We start from the raw sequence: 22,068 nt of genomic DNA on the forward strand, positions 1-22,068 counted from the left end.
CATTTTGAGTACCTCTGACAATAACATCTTATAAATATCTATTGGACCCAATTCCCAAATACGGCTAGGCCTATAATAATACGCAACGTGTGTTCGCGGTTCTACGGAACAACGTCTATGGATAAAACTGAAAAATTAAGATTATTTTTTTTCTACGTATTTTTCCAGGATAAAAAGTATCCTATTTTACGCCCAGTATAATAAGGTATAATTATACCAAGTTTCATCGAAATCGAACCGCTAGTTTTCACGTGATGCCTTCACATACAGACAGACAGACAGACAGACAGACAGACAAAAATTTTTTTAATCACATATTTGGGTTTGGTATCGATCCAGTAACACCCCCTGCTATTTATTTTTTCAATATTTTCAATGTACAGAATTGACCCTTCTACAGATTTATTATATGTATAGATTTGTCTCACTGTCTCAGTTAATCAGTTTGTACTGGTTTGTACTTTGTGGTCTTGACTCATGCCGGGAAAAAAAAATCTGGAAAAAAACAAACATTATAAAAACATAAAAACGCACTAAAAACGATATTCCAAGGGTCAAGTTGTCGATTTTTATGTTAAAATTATCATTACATCTTGCTTAAATTATCAATGATCTATTATCAATGTGTTGAAAACGGAAAGTATTATTGAAATATTTATTGAAAACAATATATTCGACACTAAAAGGAATTACTAGTATTTTCAGTATTTTGTAGAATAATATGGCTTCATCTCTATTAAGTTATGAAACTCTTGTGCACGCTTTGGCTGGGGCAACGGTTGGTATATACAATGAAATAATATATGAATGTTAAAATATATAGGACAGGACCTTGACAGGACATAGTTATCTTTTTTTTTTTTTTTTTTTTATTGTACAATTTAGGGGAGCGCTTGGCCACAATCTCGCCTGATGGTATTATAATAAGTAAGGTATTTCTTATCCTTTAGACATGAACAGTGTCATGTCTATTTATATATTATTACTATGAATTTCCTGGTCAAAAGGAATACATATATATGAAATAAATAATCTATTAAATGCACATGCTATAGATGTGTAAACAAATCAAACATTAATACTTATATATTTTTCATCTTCTCAGGGAAGTGTTGTGGGAATGGCAGCATTTTATCCTTTAGATACATTGCGATCAAGACAACAAGGTAACATAATGTTTGAATATTACTTTTATATAAACATATTATGTAGTAATTGTTCATATAACAAACAATTATGTAAATCATTTAAATTGAGGTTATTTTTGTTTTAGTTGAAGACTCCAATAAACTACAAGGATCTGTATGGGAGCTTGTTTTAAAATTGGCAAAAGAAGAAGGATTTGACTCATTATATCAAGGATTGTGTCCTGTCTTGCAATCACTCTCTGTTTCAAATTTTGTCTACTTCTATACTTTTCATGCATTGAGACGTTCATCAGTGGGTAATTCATCAGCATTAAAAGATTTGCTTTTTGGTGTTGTAGCTGGAAGTATCAATGTCTTAATTACATCTCCGTTATGGGTTGTTAATATGCGAATGAAATTCAATAAGAATTTATATAACAGTCTATTTGAAGGACTTTGTGATGTGTTTAATAATGAAGGTGTAAAGGGATTGTGGTCTGGTACTTTGCCTTCATTGTTGTTGGTGTCAAACCCAGCTATACAATTTATGGTCTATGAATCTATAAAAAGAAACTTAGTGGCTATCAAACGTTTTGACACTTACTCTGCCTTCCTTACTGGAGCAATAGCAAAAGCAATTGCAACAACATTAACATATCCTATTCAACTAGTGCAGTCACGTTTAAGAGTGGGCAAAAGCTTAAAACCATTGTATGATGAGGTTACATCTAATCCTCTAGTTTTATTTAGAGGGTTGGAAGCTAAAATTATGCAAACTGTTATGACTGCAGCATTAATGTTCCTTATTTATGAAAAAATAGTGAGATTAGTTTTAACAATTATGAGGGTAAAAATATCCAAAAAATGAAGTTTATATTATTTAAAGCAGTGAATATATTGTTGAAAATGTATTCAGATTTCTGTTATAGTTGATCATGTATGCTCAATATTACATAAGTCTAATTTTATGTGGTTGAGGAAACTATGCTTTTACATTATGTAATTAGCTTAGTTATTTTAAATATTTAATAAAAGCATAATATTTATGCTAACATGGGAATGGAATATGGAAAATGGTGGCAATTGGCAAAATAACTGTAAGTGTAGTTAATATTTTTTTTTTTACTGTAGAAATAACTTCAACCTTTCAAATACTTACCAAAGAGTAATTACCAGAATTGTGATATGATGCAAAGACAATATTTTAGTTATGCATTAAAAACATTAACATTATGAACATTCCAACAACTTAAAAAAAAGTGTCTAACGTGTTTGTTATAATAGTTTGTGAATGTGATTAAGTTATTCTTATACATGACAATTACTATTAATTATTTTTATTTTTATCAAATGTTATGTTTTCGTTTTTTTTTTATGAGAAACTATACCTGTTTCATAAGATAATCTTGACATGTTGGACCTAGAGATTTATTTCCGAAGTGTTTAAGCATAGATGGAATAAAATTATATAAGTAATATATCTAAACTAGCTAGGTTTGCGTTTTTACCTACCGCTGAATCCGCAGGTAATTGCAACTATTTTTAAGCCTATGTGTTATTCTAATACATAAGCTACATCACTGCCAAGTATCATCAAAACTAGTTCAGTTGGTTCATGTAAAAGTAAAAAACAAACATACATATCCCTAAAATACAAGAATATGTAGGATTGTCTTGAAGAAATATGCATTACTTTGAAAAATGTAATCTGTAACGCATTATACTACTTGCATTGAACACCTTCTTAATATCAATCAAAATCACTAATCTAAATAATAATAAAAAAACATTTTATTTTTATCATGATTTTTTTTTAATTTGAGCTAAATCACCATGCATAGTTAAACAAAGCTGATATAGCAATTTAAAATGGATCTTAATATTATAAATATTGTGCCATTAATATCAACAATTACTTATTAAGCTGGATCATAATTTTTTTTTATATGTTTAGATTATAGATCAAAATACTTACAAATGTAGTGTATTTTTGTTGATAATTGTTAATAATGTGAATTATTAATTAAGTGTTCAAGTAACAAAACTACAAAGTATCATTCATATTATGTTTAACCTTTCAATGAATTAATTTCTAACAAATAAGTACTTTGACAAACAGTATTTAATATATTATTTAAAAGAATATGTAGACAATAGATAGAAATACTTGATTATTGTATAATAATAATTTGCAATCTTAACTGTGATTAAAAATATGTATCCACTTTAATAGATCAAATTTGGATTTTATCATCCAATCGATAAACCCATCGTAAAATGTAGACAAATGTAATGATCTGGATTCTGGTGTGATTTACCCACATCATGATGTGACCGTATACAACATGTGCAATGTGCATATTACTATATATTTTAATGTTTTTCTTGACTTGTTATCATTAATACTGTATAATTTATTTAATTATAATTAAAGCAATACTCAGCTCTCTATTCTTTTCATTGATTAATTATTATAAATTAATTATAATAATAATGAGTGATTTTTTTTTTCAAGACAAACCTTTTTTATTATATAAGCTATATAATTATGGAATCAAGAATAGCTTACAGTGTATTCTAATCATATGATCACAAATCATAATTTTCAAAATATAATTGTATTAAAATATGTTAATTTATGTTTTAACAAAACAAATAAATGGCTAATCAATTTAATATTTGTACAAATTGTGTGGGATATTTATTTGGGTTTTAGTTGTGAAGTAATAATAAGGGTGATGTGATGAAAATAAAAATTTAAAACATACAAATTATTTTATTTCAGTTATTCTATATTCAATTAACAATTGTGTATTGAAGCTGCGCACTTTTCATATCATCAGAGGTACGCTGAACAATTTCAATGTATGAATCAACAAGTTTTTGTAAGTCTTCATATACCTGAAAAAATAAAATTGATTTAATTTTTAAATCAGTAAACGAGCATGCAAATGCAAAAAAAAAATAAATATGGCTTGTTGTCACGTTTTTAAAAAAAACTAATCAGTATCAGTATTACATATTTTTATTATAAACTAAGGTGTACCTGCCGTTCATATTAAATAAACATTTAATATGAACGGCATATGTATTACCGCCATTTTTAAGAATTTATAACACTTGGAGTGACATTTTCATTATGCGCATTTTCACTCATTTTACATTAGCGTCATGTAGCGATATGTGAAAGACATTTTCACGAAAGTGGGATGATGAATTTAGTATTTAATTATTTTTAGTATGCTGCCGCTTGCTGCTTGCGTAAAGTACGATAAGTTGTTTTACAATCTATAATTATCTATTAAGATACAGTAATTGTTATTTTAACTGATATTCAAGCTAAACAAAACGGATAAACTAAGCTGGTACGAGTGTGTCACCTCTCTGGAGGGCTGGTGGCGCGCGTGGTGGCGCAGCTCGGCCAGCAGCAGGTCGGCGAGCGCGAGCGGCGCGGCGGCGGGCGGCGCGCCGGGCCGCAGCGCCACCAGCGCGGACCGCAGCGCGCCGCAGCACGCCCAGCCCGCCTCCACCACGCGTCCGCCGCGCAGCAGCGTGCGCACGCACCCCGCGCCGTCCAGCTCCTGCAACGTGAACGTGATACACTTATTTAATCACTAGCTTCCGCCCGCGACTCCGTCCGTGCGGAAAAATTAAGAAAAATTAAGATTGAATTTTTTTCTACGTATTTTTCCGGGATAAAAAGTATCCTATTTTATGCCCAGGGTAATAAGGTATAATTATACCAAGTTTCATCGAAATCGAACCGTTAGTTTTCACGTGATGCCTTCACATACAGACAGACAGACAGACAAAATTTTTTTTAATCACATATTTGGGTTTAGTATTAATTTTCAATATTTTCAATGTACAGAATTGACCCTTCTACAGATTTATCATATGTATAGAATAGATACCATACCATACCAAGCAAAGCTTAGTAGGGATCAGATCAGATCGTGGCGTGTGTGAAAATTGTCCTGAAATATTTATTTATACTTGACACACTGTTACATTATGTAACCTAACTGATCGTTAATGATAAATATATCGATGATACCTATGAACAAAATATTACTATCAAAACTTAACATAAGTAGTTTCACTGTGCATGATGTGCTCAATAAATTAGGGCCTATGTCAATTCCAGTTTGTGAACCATATTCGATTTACGCGTGGACAACCCCGTACGCGTACCACAGGAACGCGCTCTCCATACGCAGCTTTACAGTTTAATCATTCCAAAAACAAAAAGAAAGTCAGACAGATATTTATTTATTTCTTCGCATTTCTCTCTCTCTCAACAATTTTCATTTCAAACAGCTTTGAGAACTTAGAACAGCTTAGCTTAAAATGGGAATCAATTTATTCAAACGTTTTTGGATTTCTGAAATATGTATATAAACAAATGCAATTATATATTACCATAAATCGTTGTAGGAACCAGCGCGTTAAATATTATAAATGCGAAAGTAACTCTGTCTGTCTGTCTGTCTGTTACTCAATCACGCCTAAACTACTGAACCAATTTTCATGAAATTTGGTATGGAGATATTTTGATACCCGAGAAAGGACATAGGCTACTTTTTATCCCGGAAAATGACGCAATCCCGGAAATCCCACGGGAACGGGAACTATGCGGATTTTTCTTTGAAAGCGCGGGCGAAGCCGCGGGCGGAAACCTAGTATGTATATAAACAAATGCAATTATATATTACCATAAATCGTTGTAGGAACCAGCGCGGTAAAAATTGACCCGTACTAATTATCCTCTTTGTAACTGCTAAAAGTGTTTCCCGATCTGCGTCTTTTAAATATGGGTACAAATGATCGAAATCGATATTTTCAGATCCTGAAAAAAGAGATGTATCCGTAAATGAAAAAGATAAACAGTTATCAGATATTATCATATAACAACATTTTTTCTTACTTCGTAAAGCTTTCTGAACTGGATCTAGAGATTCTGGATCTTCTTTACGTAGTTCAGCAGCTAAGTCATCTGGACCCATAACCTGCAAAATAAAAGTTAATCAGGTTATTAAAATTTGTTGTTGAGTTGAGTTTGATAGAATTTTACAGGAGTTGTATATTGCACCGAATTACGCATAAAGAAAGTAGAAATGTTGTGTGTATTCCAGTAGATATAGAGCATTGCATTGCAGAGCGTAGTTCGCATGCAAATAATTATGATTATTTACATAATACTTGTTTTTATAACTATGCAAATACATAAACCGATTTATAGATAGCAACTTATAAGATATTTGACAAGAATTAAAAACTGGTTAACAGGAGGTATTAATTATCTATTTACTTTTTCTGGAAATGAATGTTTTCTTTCTTTCTACAACGAAAACTCAGACACCCAATTTTATTTTATTTTTATTTTATTTGTATAAGAACATAACAGTCATACATGATTTAATATAAAAAAGTTCTAAAATTCACTACGACCACACAACATGTTCTATTATTAAAAAAAGAAAAACAGCATATAAAAAAGAAAATAAGCCTCACGCAAATGAACTCACTACTAATCTTAATCTTAAAATAATAAATTTATACAGAAATACTGGAACATTGATCATAGAGATACAAATATACCTGTGTGGCCGCGAGGTCGGGCGCGGTGGGTCGCGCGAGGAAGGCGTGCTCCGGTGTCGCGAGCCGCAGGCACGTGAGCGCCGCGGCGAGGTAGCGCCGCCGCAGCGGGGACCCGCCGCGCTCGGCGCCGCACCGCGTCGCGCGCTCGTACATTACCGCGCCCGCTGGGGGCGTATACAACATTCATTATATTGAGTTCTGTACTACACTCGTGTTACGACTGAAGTATCCATGAAATCGTTTTACTCAAAATAATGTCGTAATAAACAAATCACTACATAGTATAAAAACAAAGTCGCTTTCTCTGTCCCTATTTCCCATGTCCCTTTGTATGCTTAAATCTTTAAAACTGCGCAACGGATTTTGATGCGGTTTTTTTTAATAGGAGTAATTCAAGAGGAAGGTTTTAATATATAATTTATTAGGTATTAGACAAAGCGGGCGAAGCCGCGGGCGGTAAGCTAGTTAATAATAATATGATGATCTATATATTTCGTAATAAATAAATAAATTATGAATTTGTTTTTTATAATATTGTGTGAACATGAAGGTTAAGGAAAGAATGATGAAAACGATCCAAATTTCATTTACTTCGGTTGTAGAGTTTACTTTTGTTAGAGAAGCGATCTATGTTATGCAGAAATTGGTTGGAGATTAATAGCTATTACAAACAAACTACGAAATATATCTGCAGCTACAAACACTACAAAAATATAGATAATATTAAACAAAACATACACTGCATTTAAAATGTATTAACTCATCTAACCCCCCTACCTTTGCGATAATGATGGCGGGACACATTCAGTGCGTACAAGAAGTCATAGTAAGGATTGTCAGCGTGCGCATCGTGCAGTTTGGCGCGTGCGGCCGCCGCTTTCTCCGCTTCCTCACTCAGCGCACTGCACCGCACTAGCGCGCCAAGTTCTTTGCGCTCCGCTGTAAAACGTAACCTTACTTTATCTTTTATTACTGATATTATAAATAAATGCGAGTGTTTATTTGTTTGTTCTTTCACATCGCAATGGAGTGACGTTATAATATCAAAAAAAAATAATACGTGCGTGTACTAGTGTACACACGTAAGAAGTGAAACTTCTTTATGACCTTATTTTTCAAAAATTAATTTACTTTAATTAACTAACTTTACAGAAATACGTCGAATCACGCGTGGTAGGGATAAGAAAAAGATGGCGCGTAACCAAAAAAATGTTACACTAAATTTTTTCCAACCCTGATAAAGAAGTTTCACTTCAATAATGAAAATTTTAGAGGCGTGATGTTTTTTTTTCTTCTTTCTCGTATACAACATACCAAGTGTAGTGAGCAGCGTGGCGGCGGCGGCCTGTCGCGCGTGCGGCGCCGGGTTGGCGGCCGCTGCGCTCAGCGCGCGCTCCGTGCGCCCGCCGGACAGGTGCCACTTGAACACCACCCATTGGAACATCGCCTGCACAAAACGACATGTTAAATAACACATTACAATATGCACACATAACATTTTATTATATTAATACCTATTTGAAAAGTGACAACTTACCAAATTTGGATCATCTTTGTCAGCGATCGAAATTGCTGTTTCTGCTAAACGCACGACACATGCGCCGGCGTCGTGAATTTCGAACAATTTAATTACCTGAAACCAAATGTCTGTTATTTACGTAACTTTTATATTACAGAACCCTTGTGCAAAACCTTGCATTTATTAAAATGGCTTGTGAAAAATTTGTGGTCAATAATCTTACTCACTTTCATATAATAAAGCACGAGAGCGTGATGATGCGCTAATCGGTCACGCGGTTCCGCCACGAGCTGCCGCAAGAACGGTTCTGAGCTCACGCCTTTTGCGGCGCGACAGAACGCTGTGTACGCACCCTCTGCGTCCTCTAACTCCAAAAGGGATAACCCGAGGATGAATTGACCTGAAAAAAATGTATAGGTAAGTAAAGAGAGTCATAATATATTATTACACTGACTAAAAAAAGGTCTATTTTTTATTCCATATTGATTAATCAAAATCTATTCTAACGAAATTAATGAATACAAAATAGAAGGAAAACAGAAATAGCTGGAAGAATAAAATAATGCAAAAAATAATATCGACAAGTGCCATCACTTACGTGAGCAAGAGTTCCACTCGCACCATGGTTCCAACATATTGACGTAGTTCTGCACGAGTCGCGGTTGGTTGATAGAAGCCAACCACCAACCGAATTCAAATCCACCACTCACGGCCCAACTGATTGTTATGTTAAGTATTATTGTTTATTTATGTATAAAATATATCTCTATTTAGTACTGTGATCTTATAGTCGAGCCCATTTAATAGGCAACATTTGACGTCTATCAATTTTATCTTCGAAGAGAGGTAACCTGCTTAAAAACATCGATTAAAGTGAATTAATCGATACGGATTTGAAACATTTGTCAATCGAATTTATTAATTTAAGATGATTTTTATTCACAAGTAATCAATGCATTCGATTCTTGATGTCAGATTTCGATTTTTAGAGTAACGTCTCTGGTATTTAAAAAGAAAAACGGTTTATTGACACAAAATTGTAGCGACGTCAGTTCTTCAATTCAGATTTCAATTGTTTAATATGTTAAGTATGGTTTATCAGTAAAATGAAATCTTAAAATTACTTGTATCGGTCATTATTATTATAAATATGTAATCATAATTGAAAAAAGTTAAGCAAATGTGCAGTTCTAACAAAACGAAATATCATGTTATTCTACGTCGTCGTTACTAGGTTACGTTGTTGAATTTTGTTGAACTGTCAAATGTTGCCTATTATAGTCCTTTTCAGCTAGGATGATTCCTGTGACACTTCATTGTGTTCCGAATTACGTATTTTATGTTTAAAAAGCAAAAATAATTTTAATACATAATATTTTTATTTCAAGGCGGCATTAATACCAAAAATATAAAAATTAAACATCTTAAGCTACTAAAACAAAAACAGTATTGTTTAGTTTAATATAACGAAAAATAAAATAAAATAACACAAAAAAATAATACCTACGCAATTCGTGTACATGAAATCGAACGTTGAAAAATTATAGAGTTGGAAAATCATATAATCGACGCCCATCTTGAAATCGTTTGTCAATCGCGTCAATCGTCTGTACGAGTCCGTCAGCTTTGTATACAAGTTGCATTTTTATATTGATACTTTACGTGATAATGTGTTATTATTACGAATTGTTATTGTTTACTTTTTGTCGCTGTTGTTTGCTAAGATTCCTTAGTTAATTGTTGGCGAAATGCCGAAGTAACTGATTTTGGTCCTTTATTCAAATCGATTTCATTTCCATATAAAATATTATCGATTATTGGAAACAATTGATACGATTTCAGTAAAGGTAATCTCTACACGTGTCAACAATCGATGTGTCACAGGAATCATCCTAGTTGAAAAGGACTATAAAATGGCTCTACTATAGTTGCTTGTATTTTAAGAAATTTGATTTGATGTTTTATATTTTTATTGACTAGCATTTTTTTCTATTTGTGCATGCCTTAGCCCACATTAAAACCCCGACGATCGCTACATTGCACGACGCCTCGGCTTAATCACATTCAGAACGCTTACAAAGTATATACATATAAAGGATACAGCTGATGCGCGAGGTGGTACGCGAGCAGCGGCAGCGCGCGGTGCCAGGCGGTGTGCGCGTGCGCGGTGGCGAGGTGCGCGCGAGCCCGGGCCCCGCCCGCGCCCGCCGCGTACGCCGCTACGGCTCCCGCGCCCTCCGCGCCCGCCTCCACCGCGGACCCGCCCAGCGCGCTCAGCGCGAGCCGGAACGTCTCCGACGAGCCCGATGGACTGTGTTTATTTATTAGTTATGTATTTTTTTATGAGTTACGCTACAGATAATAAATACATTTATTTAAACAACATGGATGATTAACAAATGGCAAGCTTAATAAACACAATACTGTATGTTAAAAAAACAAAATCAACTCAAATACTATTTTTTTTTACATCACACAGTATGTAAAATTGCATACAAATTATCAAACAAGCAGCACAACCGCAAGGGAACAGTGAACAGGTACCTACTACAGGAAGCGCAGTCCATCTTAGGCGATTTATTAGCTTACCATCAAGCGAGATAGTACTCAACCGCTTCCCTACTTATACTTTGTACAAAAAAAATATATAAAAAACCATACTTGTGCTGCAGCACGGCGGCCCGCAGCCACAGCAGCGCGCGGTACGCCTGCCAGTGCACGGCGCAGTGCCCCGCGCCGGGCACGCCGCCCGCGCCGCGCACCGCGCCCAGCGCCGCCAGCGCGCCGCGCACTACGCGACACCTGACAAACAGCACTTCCATTTATCTATGGGATTAAGCTACGTCACGCTAACGTTTTTTATGAAAAAAAGCAAAACAAAACTTTGTATATCGCGCGTAAAATTATTCAGTATTAAGGGGCCTAGAAAAGCTAGCTGAACTTGAGTGACTAGTGCACACATTAACACAATCGACGACGGTTGATGGAGATCACGATTTTAGATTTTAGACAGATTTAGTCCTCTAGACGGGTTTTGTATTATTTCCCATACTTAATATATCCAAAATTACAAATAATTTATCAGTTTTAAAGTAATTAAAATGGATTCTACAACAAAAATAAACAATTCTGGCGGAAAAAATCAACGAAACAAGCAACAGGCCTCGGCCGGTAGTGTCGGTGCACAGGCGTTCCCGCACACATCCGTACGTTTTTGGTTTGGGAATAAGAATTTGCGATTTACACGAATTCTATTGATTGGACTAAAAAAATAAAACGACATTTTTTTAGTATGTTGCTTGTAGAATTATTTGCCGAAAAAACAGAATGATTGCATGTAGTTTAATGTGGTTTTTAAGCATCAAAAGATTTTTTTACCTTTGTGATTTTTTTCTATCGAGTAAAATAAGTTGTATTATGTTTTCAACACAGTATCTAGCTAATACATCTCCTGAAGAATATCATATATTTGTCTGAGATTTTTTACTGCAGTTATTCATATACTTTAAAGCATTATAAAATTCGAGTTTAGCCTCCTTTAGCTCTTCTAGTCCCCATAAAAGTATTATACCCGGCACGGCGAACCATGATCCCTATGACACTGACATTTATTGTCTGTCTTGTACATCGAAAGAAAAAGACCCAATAAATCATATTATACTAAAGTTCCATTTTGATTGTATGTGTGCCTGTTTCAGAATATTAATGCAAAAACACATAAAATTTAGGGAGCTTCCCCTTAACGGGTTAAAAATTACGAGAAAATATATCATTTTCATTGTGCATTTTTATGTTTTGGAAAACTTTCGTTTTACTTACCTACTTAATCTATGCTAAAAATTTAAATTAATACAACAACAACATAATAGACATTAAAAATTTTAGTTAAAAATGTAGTTTATAATATTTGTAAAAACATGTTTACCGATGTGGCTGAATGCAAGCACGGCAAAGGGCCTATAAAATACACTCACCGGCACGGAATCTTGGCCACTTACAAATTTGGCGATAAAAAAAGTTTGAAGTGTTTCCCACGAATTTTTTGAATGCAGATATGTTAACACATAATTACTTAAAGTTTATGTTAGTAAATAATTAAGTTTGAAAATAAGCTTTTAATGCTTTTTGTGAGTTAGTCGAAATTTGTGATTTGTACGGTTAAGCCGAAGTTGCGTTTTGTTTGTTTTAAACTTTTAACATTTTTGTTTACGCAATTTTAAGATACTGGTATTGTTGTGGTGTAGTTAATGAGCCTTAATAACGATAAAAAATGCCGTTAACATCTGAACAAGTTGCACAGGCCATCACAATGATCGACCAGGGACTGACACAACGTGAAGTAGCTAATGCACTGAATGTACCACGTTCTTCGATGCAATATGCATTGAGAAGATACCGGGAGACTGGCAGCTACACACGAAGACCAGGAAGTGGAGGTGTGAGGTGCACATCAGCTCGAGACGATCGATTTATTGTCCTAGAGATACTGAGAAATCGCTTCCTGACGGCTATTGAAATACGCCAGCGGCTCCAAAACGTCCGGAGCATAAATGTGAGTGAGCGGTGAGGAGAAGAATGGAGGAAGTTTATTTGAAGGCTAGCAGACCAGCACGCGGTCCAGAACTCCTCAGACAGCACAGGGTAGCCCGTCTACGTTTTGCGCGAGAACATGAAAACTGGAGTCACGACCAGTGGGCTCGTGTGCTCTTCACAGATGAGTGTCGAATCGCTCTACGAGCTCCCGATGGCCGAGAGCGAGTATGGAGGAGACCAGGAGAGCGGTTTTTACCCATCACCACAACCCAAACAGCGAGTTTTCACGGCGGGTCAATTATGGTATGGGGAGGTATAAGTTCCGATGCTCGTACGGAGTTGGTTTTCGTAGATAACCGGTTAAATGCGATCAGGTATATTGAGGAAATTCTCCAGGAACATGTTCAGCCTTATTCCGGGTTTATTAGTGAGGAACATTTCCTATTAATGCACGATAATGCACGTCCACACATCGCAGGATGCGTACAAGAGTACCTTCAAGAGGTTGGTATTACAAAATTGGAGTGGCCAGCTCGTAGTCCGGATCTTAATCCAATAGAACACATCTGGGACATGATTAAAAGGAAGATTAAGTTCGGTTCCAACCCACCACAAACGCTGGATGAGCTTAGAAGTGCAGCAAGGGCCGCTTGGGACAGTATAGCTCAAGTGGACATCAAAAATGTCATCCAGAGCATGCCAGATAGGATGCTAGCAGTAATTAAGGCAAGAGGTGGAAACACCAAATACTAAAAGGTCAATTTTTTTTATGTAAACCATTTTTTTCAAATTTTTGTGAATTTTTAAAAAACCTGTTGAATTTTCCACAAAAAGTGTACTTTTTTGTTTAGTTCATATTTTTGAGGTTGAACGTCCTATTATCATTAAATTTTTATTAAAAGTTTCGAAAAACATTACGTGTACTAGTTTTAATTACATTTTTATAAATTTTTGTAACAGAAAAGAAATAATGTAATTTTTCGCAAAAATTGATAGTGGCCAAGTTTCCGTGCCGGTGAGTGTAGTAAAGTATCGACACGACCCATCCTATGAGCAATTTCTAAGACGAACTGTCATAGGAATCAAGGTTCGCCGTGCCGAGTATAACAATAACAACTTTTCTTATATTAAGAAAAGCTTTAAAGGAAGTGTTTTAGCCAAAATTTATTCATCTAAATTAATTTCCTGGTACAAAAGCAACTGGAGAACCGAATATTCATTAAGACTAAATTCTTATATGGACAGTCTAGTTTCTAAATAATCTTGTTCAGTATATCGCAGTTCCTGTCTCGGTGTACTAGGATCATGTGCTTACCTCATTTCAGCCATTTGTCGAATTGCTTCAGTCACAATAGATACCCCAAGATCACTTGCAAATAAATTGTCGTATTCGCTTGTATCTTCATCATCACCTGAAACGATTGAAGAAAAAAAAAATGTATGTTTTAACTTTGTCGTGTGTGTAATTTTTACTTTCAAACGTGCAACAATAACTTACTTTTCGAAGTATCAATTTCAGGTACATCTAATCTAAGAGCATCATTCAATTCCAAGACGGCATTTTGTAAATCTTTAATAGGCTCCAAAATTGAAGTCAGCTCATCAACTTGCTGTGGTGTTAAGCTCTGAAAATATATCCATTCATTAGAAACATGCAATCGTAAACCATTTTATTTGTACAACATTAATTAAACCTTAATGTTGTACAAATAAAATGGTTCAGTGGATCGTAAAAAATCAGTATGAAGTATTAAGTTACGTTAATATGAACGCAGTGCACGTGTAAATACTTTGTCTTTGCATGCGTGTCGACTTTACGACAGATTTTGTTTTGTTTTTTATAAAAAATAGAGAAGCGTTTGACCCCGATCTTGAGTGCCAATATATATTTCGCGATGTGTGTGTGTGTGTGTGTGTGTGTGTGTGTGTGTGCGTGCGCGCTTAAATGTGTGTTTGAGCATCGATGCGATGATGTGTGTGGATGAGCGTGCATACACGTACGGGCGCGGGGTCAGTGGGCGCGGCGGCGAGCAGCAGGTGCAGCAGGCGCGGCAGCAGGCGGTGCTGCGGCGCGGCGCAGGCGAACAGGCGCCGCTCGAGCTCGGCCGCGCCCGCCGCGCCCGCCCCGCGCTCCCACCGCGCGCCCGCCGCCACCACGCGCATCGCGTCCGCCGACAGCTCGCACGAGCCCACCTCTACATTGTAACACCAATATAATCATTGAATCAATAATAATCCATACTAATATTATAAATGCGAAAGTGACTCTGTCTGTCTGTCTGTTACTCAATCACGCCTTAACTACTGAACCAATTTGAATGAAATTTGGTATAGAGATATTTTGATACCCGAGAAAGGACATAGGCTACTTTTTACCCCGGGACATAGGTTTTATTCCGGAAATCCCACGGGAACGGGGAACTTATGCAGGTTTTTCTTTGACTGCGCGGGCGATGCCGCGGGTGGAATGCTAGTTATTAATAAGTATTGAGTAAACAGTATTGAGTTTATTATATGTAACTCCTAATATTCTCCTCCTTTTGTCAGCAACTAACGATTGTCTACCGCATATTTGTCTGATTTATGTACGTAGATTTCTTAAATTGCTTTCTTATTTTAGTTATTTAAGATTTGTTTTACACAATAAATTGTGTATAACACATAAATCAGTAACATAACAAATCTTTAACTAAAATAAGAAAGTGATTTAAGAAATCTACGTATATAAATCAGACAAATATCGGTAGACAATCGTTAGTTGTTGACAAAAGGAGGAGGATATTAGGACATATATTCACAAAAAAAGACACCATTCCAACATAAACAGACTACATGTTCAACATCCTGTATATCTTCTATTACTACAATTTAATCCCATTTCAATCAATTATTTTTTAATTACTTTTCTACATAACTATATATTTACATATATTCCCAAGTAACCTACCATCAGGTATGGATATATCTGGAGAGAGCATCATCCGTTCCAACGGCTCGAGCTCTCGCACGAGCGACACTCCCGAGCGGCGCACTACCGCACACCACCAACCATTCTCACTTTCGCTATTCTAATAAAACACATTTAAACCTTAGCATAATCATTGTTAACAGTTTAAAAGCTAATAAATTCAAAGGATAAACTACATATTTAATTAAATTGATAGAAAAATTATAAACTTTACAACATGTAATGAAATAGAGGTGTTTCTTTTTAGATTCCTAATGTTAACTTACATGTTTAGTAACCATTAAACCTAATGGCTTTTGCAATCCCTCCATATACTGCATACACCAACTGTAGAGGTCTGACCAACATCTATAAAGAAACAGAAAATAGAATAAATAAATTTATCATTGTGATTACTAAATTTTGCAGGTTATCATTCATATTGTTTTTACTGGCATCTGGCATTAAGGCTAACACCGAATTATCAAATCCAAACCTCCTTATTTTTGTGATAAGATTTATGTTATTTTATTTAAAAGAACCTACGAAACAAATAAAACAAACAAACAAAAGCTAATTCCATACTTATGCAAGAGATGCGAGTGGTCCGGTGCCGCGGCCCTCGCGGTGAGATTGCGTAGACGCGCTTGCACTGCGTTCACACAAGCTTCACCCAAATCTGTCTCGATCACTTGATCATTGCCACCCCATGTGCGGCGATAGATCTGGTATGTAACGAAAAATAAATAATACTTTTTTTATTAAGCTTAGAACTAAGGTTCATAAAAGACTTTCTTGAAGTATTTGTTAATTTAATATAACATCAATCTTAAACAAAGCCAAAATATATCTACTTTTACTTTGTCTATGTTATTACTAATATACTTTAAAAATAAAACATTTAATTAGTAGAAAATAAGGAGAAGGTTTTCGTTCATGCAGAAATACTAGACGCAATTTGTAAACACTCACCACAAGAGCTTTCTTAATTACACAAGAAGGGAATAGACCAGGAGCCAACAAGCGATCGCGATATTGTTGGTGTGATGATAATTGTGGTAGAGGAGACATAGGCTCTTTGGTTGCTACTGCACGCCATGATACTTCTGGACCAATAGCGCTACCTATTGAAATAAAATGCAGGTAATATGGCAATGTATGTGAAACATTCAACATGTGAAAAAAAATGAAATCAAACAAAGTATTTTTTATGTTCCCAAGAATAATTAGATCTAAATTTCACAATTGAAGTCTATACAATAGCATGAAGGTGCAGTATGAATTCAAATCGATGTTACATTTTACTTACTTGTTATCACAGCATCCCCATCTGGTTGTGACCACAATGCCCAAATTACGTGACTGTTATCACCATATCCAATAGTATAATCAAGGAGGTCCAACTGAAATTATTCAAATGTAAATGATATATCATGACAAATTCCATCATTAGAAGCAAGATAAATTACAATATCTAAAAAGTACCTGGGGCCCAAAAATGTGACAAATTTGTGAGAACTTAACACCTGCAGTTCCTGCATCATGCATCTTCATAACAATGAATTCAGACTCATTTGGGAATGATAAGTATGCTACTAATATTGTGCTTCCATCTAAGCCAATTGTACTTTGAAGCATATGGCCATGTGCTGCAAAGGGAAATCACATAATAAATAATAGAGTGACAAATATTATTTTTAAATACAAAAAGAAATAATATTACTTATATGTGTTCACATTTTTTTTTTACTTCATATTATGCATAGTAACAATCACATCTATACTAATATTATAAAGCTGAAGAGTTTGTTTGTTTGTTTGAACATGCTAATCTCAGGAATTACTGGTCCAATTTGAAAAATTCTTTCGGTGTTAGATAGCTCATTTATCAAGGAAGGCTATAGGCTATATATCATCACGCTAAGACCAACAGGACCGGAGGCCGGAGCCACGGGGGTGAAACCGCGCGGAGCAGCTAGTTATCAATAAATATCAATCAATTATTTTGAAAGTATTTATACAATACTTACGTGGTGGCTTTGGTTTAGCCAATGTCTGTGATAGAGGAGCAGACACTGAAATTGGTGCTCCACCCTCATCAAAATGCCAAGCTCGCAAACATGTATCTCCGCATATTACTATTGCTAGTCCATTTGTGAGCACAACTCCATATGTCTCTACACCATCTGTGTTAGTTTTCCCTCTGTAATAAACATTAACACAGGCTTTATGAGTAATTTTTTACATTACTTTTAATAATAGGTTTACAAACACAATTATTTTAGTTAAAAATTTCAATAGTGGATCTTTGAGTGAATCTTTATTATATTTTTAGATTAACACTATTAAAACAATATAGTACCTTAGAGCACCAGTAAGTCCAGAAAGAAATCTCGGTACATTTGATTCTCTCTTCAAAACAGTGGTGACAGCTGCACCTGTTACTGGCAGCTTCACAAGTAACAAGCCTCCTTCTCCACCATAACCAAATGCCAAAGCAAAAACTGCCTCTCCATTGTCTCTTAATATGGATGCACAGGAGTGAGCTACACCAGTATCTAAAAGTAAGCCATTTTTATTAGTATTAATAATTTTGTTTTTGCATTTTTTATTAATTTGCTCAAATTATAAATAAAGATTGTACTCACTAGAAATAGAATACTGATTGAGAATATAATAATTATTTGGATTATTAACAGCACTTGTATCATAAAATATTGAAGTGGTTGTATTGCTTAGGGATCCAAAAGTAGACTGAAATAAAAGATAGAACTTTAATATAATTCACACAATAGATATTTTAATAGTAAATAATGTAGTTGTTAGGTAAAACTTTAGAACGTGGACCGTCAATGGGGGGGCGGGGAGGGGGAGGGGAGGGGAGGGGGGGTCGGGGGGAACTCCTAGGAACCACCCCCCACCGGCGCAGACCAGTAGTTCCTGAGATATTCAAGGTCAAAGTTTGAGGTTATAATTGGGCCTAAAGTGACAAATAATGGAGGGGAGGATAAACCTTTCCCTTCTCTCCACTCCAGGCACTATATTGCTTCTGCTTCTGCTCCAGCGCTGCGGGAAGTGCAGCCCTATCACCCTTGCGTAGCTAAGTACAGGCACCTAGCTCGCCTACGCAGCTTCGGCTGTTTGGTCGCCTTCGGCGACCAGCCTCAACCGCTTCGGCTCGTACGGTGCCTGTGCTTAGCTACAGCGGGCGAGGGCTGCTCTCCCTCCGCGCTTCCGGATTTTTTAATACACTCTAGGGGTAAGAGCGGAAGGACCACGTGGAGTCGGGGTTGACAGATTTGGTTATGTGACTGCTCATCTTTTGTGTAATGGATTTATGTGTGTATACATACATTACCCATAATTGTATTATTATTATTAGAATTACTTAAATTTAATTATAATTAAATTATTAATTAATCGCCGAGCAGCTACATTGCTGATGTGGCTAGTAGTAAACTAGTGTTTTGTGTAATGTCTTTATCTTTACTAAAATACTTTATTTACATATCTTTGTGCGTTGTTATTATTATCCAATATCCAATATATTTATATTTTAGAGGAAATATATTAAAAAAACAAAATTATTTTAATGAATTTTAAATATTAATAACAAATTTAACATACTTATTTTAACTTCTTTTATATACAATAATACTAAAATAACTATCAATTCATGTATTTTATAAAGTAATATTGTGATAAAAATATCACTAAAGCTGTATGAGTGAATATTTTGCTAGTGACAAGCAACGTCAACGTCAAAATTACGAAAAGTAGTACAAAATTAAACAAATTTGTTTTTTTTATTATAAAAAAAATAAGCGGCGTCGCTGGTTGAAACTTCGTAAAATTACTTCTCAGAGTCTTATCTTATCGCTATAAAATCGCTGATATCCAACTCGACGGTCCACATCCTAAAGTTTATCCTAGTTGTTATTATCACCTTTCTATCCAAGCTCTCAGGATGGGGAAATATTAATCTATGAACTGATGATACTGTGGCAGCCAAAATTACAATTTGTTGAGATGAAGTTCTTTCATAGAAAGTTATATTATTTAACGGTGGAGTCACAGGAGCAACTTTACATCTTAAATTACATGCTGACACATTAACATCCAATGAGGCTTCTGTAAATTCTATGGCATCTGATGTAGTTTGCCTAAAATAAAAATAAAAAATCATGTCTTAATCTGTCTTAATCACTGGGGAAGAAGAAAGAAAATCATTACTTATTTGAAGTAAAATCATACCAGTAAATAAATCTATTCCGTGTACTAGCTTTATCAGAGTCCTTGTACCAATAACCACCGGCTTTATGTGGTAACTTTATATCTTGTAGGGTACTATGAGTACCACCTGTGGGCAATAAAGAGGTTACAATAATATTAACAAAAGATAAAATACACTGCCGATGAACCATTACAAAAAAAACAAACCTGTATTAAGAACAATTTCTTTCCATTTTTCGAGTAGATTATGGTTTGGAGTTATTTCTTTAAATGTTACCGGTATCGCATCTGCAAACTCCATTATAACAGATATATAATTTGAGACCTAGATAACTTTGACGGTGAATGATTATCAAATGTGATTTTATAAGTATTAAGGAAATAAAACGTTATAGTCAGACAAAAATCACCGGTTATGCATAAAATAAATCATCCGAACAACACACATGAAAACAGTAGGTAGATTTTAACACAGGATTTTAAAAATGGTGAATGACAATTTAATGACAATCAAAGATGACAAGTGACAACTGACATGACATTTTGATTATCTATAGATTATAGAATAATAGACCTACATTAACTTTCCGTTTGTATTGCAACCTACAATTAATAAGAGTCGTTACTTGCTCTGTGATACATACGAGTGTGAATAGATTCCTCCGAGACGAGATAGGGCGTATACAGAAAGAAAGCTTGAAACTTATAAGCGCTTATAAGCGCTTATCGGCGCTTGTCAGCGCTGGTAACCTGCGCAGGAAAATATATGAACATGCGCCTATAAGCGCTGATCGGCGCCGACAAGTTCCGACAAGCTTCAACAATGCTGGTGGCTGCCATATAAAATTTGTTTTGGTCTGCTTCAACCTGCTTCCTTTGTGTAGAACGAACCAGCATTGACAAGCGCTAATAAGCGCTTACAAGTTTCAGGCTTTCTTTCTGAATACGCCCATCTCAGAGCAATAAACCTATAGAGTACTTGTATCGAGCGTATACAATTTACATATTATATTTGTTTCTCTCTATCTAAAGAAAACGTCGTATGAAAGAATGAGATAGCTATAGACTACAAGCTACGTTTCAACATAGTCATGGCACCATTTTTACTATAGGTACGTGTTTAGATAGATAGAAGGTGATAGTGATGGGATGTGCTTCAATCGATAAAATCGTGAATGCATTTTGCATTTACGGTTTCGTGAAATTATAAATAATAAAAAAAAACAAAATTAATAATTAATTTCAGTTGAATACATTATTTGTTTAATCCTACGAATATAATAAATGCGAAATAATGCGGGAATGGATAACTTTCTCTTTCACTGCTGAACCGATTACAATGAAATTTTGTACATACACACATAGGATAGATTTTATCCCGGAAATCCCACGTGAACGGAAACTGTGCGGGATTTCCTTAAAAAACGCGGGCGGAAAGCTAGTATATTATAAAATAAATTTTAAAATTTGAAATGTACCTAATTTAAAATAAAGATAGAAAGGCACAGTCAGCATGAAGGAATCATGCAGCATTTTAACAAGTTCATACAAGGACTAAGCGTTAAGCGTTAAGCGAAAGTGTGTGATGATGGATGTTTGTTACTCTTTCACTCGAATACTTCTAAACCGATTACAATGAAATTTGGAAAAAATACTTTTGATCCCGTAAATCCCACAGGAATGGGAACTATGCGGGTTTTTCTTTGAAAACGCATGTATATCAAGTATGTAATTCAATAGTAGTTTCTCATCTATGTCTGAACTGTCATTTAATCAACCGTTTGATTTTCACATAGTTACACAAGTAACTTATGTGTAAAAAAAATCCAAATAAAAATTCACTCTCTTTAATCAAATGTATTTATTATGTACAGGAACAAAAAAAACGTAAGCGTAAGATTGCACAATTATTCTTCTAGAGTATCCATCTTGATAACACGCAGGCTCGAAATGCAGTGAACACAATCTAGCAAATTTCGACGGCGTCCAATCTACTCGTCTCATGTTTTGTACCCATTTTTTATTTAACTCTGGAAATCTAAAACAAAATGAATTTATTAATAATCTAAAAGAGAAAATAATAAACAACAAACTAAACACATAAGTCA

General features: G+C 35.1%; 2 protein-coding genes across 2 annotated transcripts; one reads left to right on the plus strand and one right to left on the minus strand.

Annotated features, from left to right (window-relative positions):
• The first annotated feature begins 449 nt into the window (after positions 1-449).
• On the plus strand, positions 450-3,574 carry LOC123694225 (peroxisomal membrane protein PMP34). Its single transcript, XM_045639599.1, has 3 exons — positions 450-778; positions 1,106-1,166; positions 1,274-3,574. Exons 1-3 carry the CDS (start codon positions 722-724, stop codon positions 1,993-1,995), a joined length of 840 nt encoding a protein of 279 aa, XP_045495555.1. The 5' UTR covers positions 450-721; the 3' UTR covers positions 1,996-3,574.
• A 314-nt stretch (positions 3,575-3,888) lies between these two features.
• Positions 3,889-20,419, minus strand: LOC123694224 (nuclear pore complex protein Nup160 homolog). Its single transcript, XM_045639598.1, has 27 exons — positions 20,168-20,419; positions 19,982-20,087; positions 19,674-19,890; positions 18,376-18,481; positions 18,090-18,285; positions 17,758-17,930; positions 17,213-17,376; positions 17,037-17,130; positions 16,700-16,851; positions 16,313-16,452; positions 16,015-16,096; positions 15,728-15,848; positions 14,782-14,975; positions 14,279-14,405; positions 14,096-14,192; positions 10,909-11,049; positions 10,349-10,558; positions 8,846-8,964; positions 8,475-8,647; positions 8,266-8,361; positions 8,043-8,175; positions 7,506-7,667; positions 6,729-6,892; positions 6,055-6,136; positions 5,843-5,976; positions 4,508-4,708; positions 3,889-4,028 (listed from the first exon to the last, which is right to left on the minus strand). Exons 1-27 carry the CDS (start codon positions 20,259-20,261, stop codon positions 3,924-3,926), a joined length of 3,783 nt encoding a protein of 1,260 aa, XP_045495554.1. The 5' UTR covers positions 20,262-20,419; the 3' UTR covers positions 3,889-3,923.
• Positions 20,420-22,068: the final 1,649 nt, after the last annotated feature.

Source organism: Colias croceus, chromosome 9 (genome assembly GCF_905220415.1).
Source record: "Colias croceus chromosome 9, ilColCroc2.1".
In the NCBI taxonomy this organism is placed as follows: Eukaryota; Metazoa; Arthropoda; class Insecta; order Lepidoptera; family Pieridae; genus Colias; species Colias croceus.